General features: G+C 56.0%; 1 protein-coding gene across 1 annotated transcript in view; it reads left to right on the top strand.

Moving 5' to 3' along the window:
• The window catches only part of PRR12 (proline rich 12), a 38,161-nt gene that overhangs the window by 32,656 nt on the left and 3,614 nt on the right, over positions 1–1,891 (top strand). The window contains exon 11 of the mRNA XM_017521056.2: positions 463–560. Coding sequence (XP_017376545.1) covers positions 463–560 — 98 coding nt within the window. The remainder of the gene's footprint in view (positions 1–462; positions 561–1,891) is intronic.

Genomic DNA, 1,891 nt, shown 5'->3' on the forward strand with positions numbered 1-1,891 from the left:
GAGGGAGGAGAGGCTGGGGGTCTGGAGCCCTGGGTCCGAGGGAGGAGGGGTGGGGGCCTGGACCCCTGGGTCCGAGGGAGGAGGGGCTGGGGCCTGGACTCCTGGGTCTGAGGGAGGAGGGGCTGGGGTGTGGACTCCTGGGTCTGAGGGAGGAGGGGCTGGGGTGTGGACTCCTGGGTCTGAGAGGAGGTACTGGGGGTCTGGACTCCAGGGTCTGAGGGAGGAGGGGCTGGGGTGTGGACTCCTGGGTCTGAGAGGAGGTGCTGGGGGTCTGGACTCCACGGTCTGAGGGATGAGGGGGCTGGGGGCCTGGACTCCTAAGTCTGAAGCAGGAGGGGGCTTGGGCCTGTGCTTTTGTCTCTGAGTGGGAAGGGATTTGGGGACCCAGACTCTGTGACCCCACCTTGGCCCCAGTGCCTTGCGGGGCTATGGCCTTCCTGACACCCTGTCCTTGTCCATCAGATGAGCTGTACCTGCCCCCCATGCGGAAGATAGACGGCCTGCTGAATGAGCACAAGAAGAAGGTCCTGAAGCGGCTGTCGCTAAGCCCGGCCCTGCAGGTGCCTGGGGGTCGGGGCAGGGGGCGTCCGGGGCCCAGGGTCCACATGGAAAAGACACATACACGTCGGCCTCTGTGGGGAGGGGTGATCCTTGGAAGGAGATCGTCCTCCTGGGCTCAGATGGGAGAACAGTTGAGGATAAGACTGTCAGGAGATCTCTGGTTTCTCAACAGCCATGAAGCCCACGTGGGGAGGAGCTGTGAGCCTTGGGGTGGTGGAGGGGTGGCTCTGAAGGGCGGGGCTGTTAGTGCAGAGTACCAGTTTGAAGCCAAACACAGACTAGGCCTGGCTGGGCGTGGTGGCTCACGCCTGTAATCGCAGGACATTAGGAACCCAAGGCAGGCGGATATCACCTGAGGTCAGGAGTTCGAGACCATCCTGGCCAACATGGAGAAACCCTGTCTCTACTAAAAAATACAAAAATTAGTTGAGCATGGTAGCAGGCACCTGTAATCCCAGCTACTCGGGAGGCTGAGGCAGGAGAATCACTTGAACCTGGGAGGTGGAGGTTACCATGAGCTGAGATCGCACCACTGCATTGCAGCCTGCAAGACAGAACAAGACTATCTCAAAAAAAAGACTAGGCTAGCACCCAAGGCTGCCCATGCACCAACGGCTTCTTCATGGGTCCAGTGGAGGCTGCTGGGATCCCAGGCTTCAGTGTTAAGTCATCTGTATGATTCCCCTTCTTGTATATTCTGGGATGGAATATCAGGGCTCTGAAATCCAACGTTAAACTGGCCCTGAGGATTCTGGTTGGGATGTCAGTGTGGCACTGAGAATTTCAGGATAGACTGTTGGGGAACTGAGACTTCTGAGATAGAATGTTAGTCTGGTTTTCAGCATTCTGGAAGACTTGCAGTGAGTCTGAGAATTCTGGGATGGATTCTAGGCAAGCACTGAGAATTCTGGGATAGGCTATTAGGCTGACACTGAGATGGCTGGTGGGAAGTTAGTCTTAGAAAATAAAAATTCGGCTGGGCGCGGTGGCTCATGCCTGTAATCCCAGCACTTTGGGAGGCTGAAGCGGGGGGATCACTTAAGATCAGGAGTTCGAAACCAGCCTCTCCAACATGGCGAAACCCCGTCTCTACTTAAAATGCAAAATTAGCTGGACATGGTGGTGTATGCCTGTAATCCCAGCTACTCGAAGGCTAAGAATCACTTGACCCTGGGAGGCGGAAGCTGTAGTGAGCCAAGATCGTGCTACCGCACTCCAGCCTGGGCAACAAGAGCAAAATTCCATCTCAAAAAAATAAAAAAAAGAAAAGAAAAGCAATTAGGCCAGGTGCAGTGGCTCACACCTGTGATCCCAGCACTTTTGAGAGGCC

Source organism: Cebus imitator, unplaced genomic scaffold (assembly GCF_001604975.1).
Source record: "Cebus imitator isolate Cc_AM_T3 unplaced genomic scaffold, Cebus_imitator-1.0 Scaffold948, whole genome shotgun sequence".
Taxonomy (NCBI): domain Eukaryota; kingdom Metazoa; phylum Chordata; class Mammalia; order Primates; family Cebidae; genus Cebus; species Cebus imitator.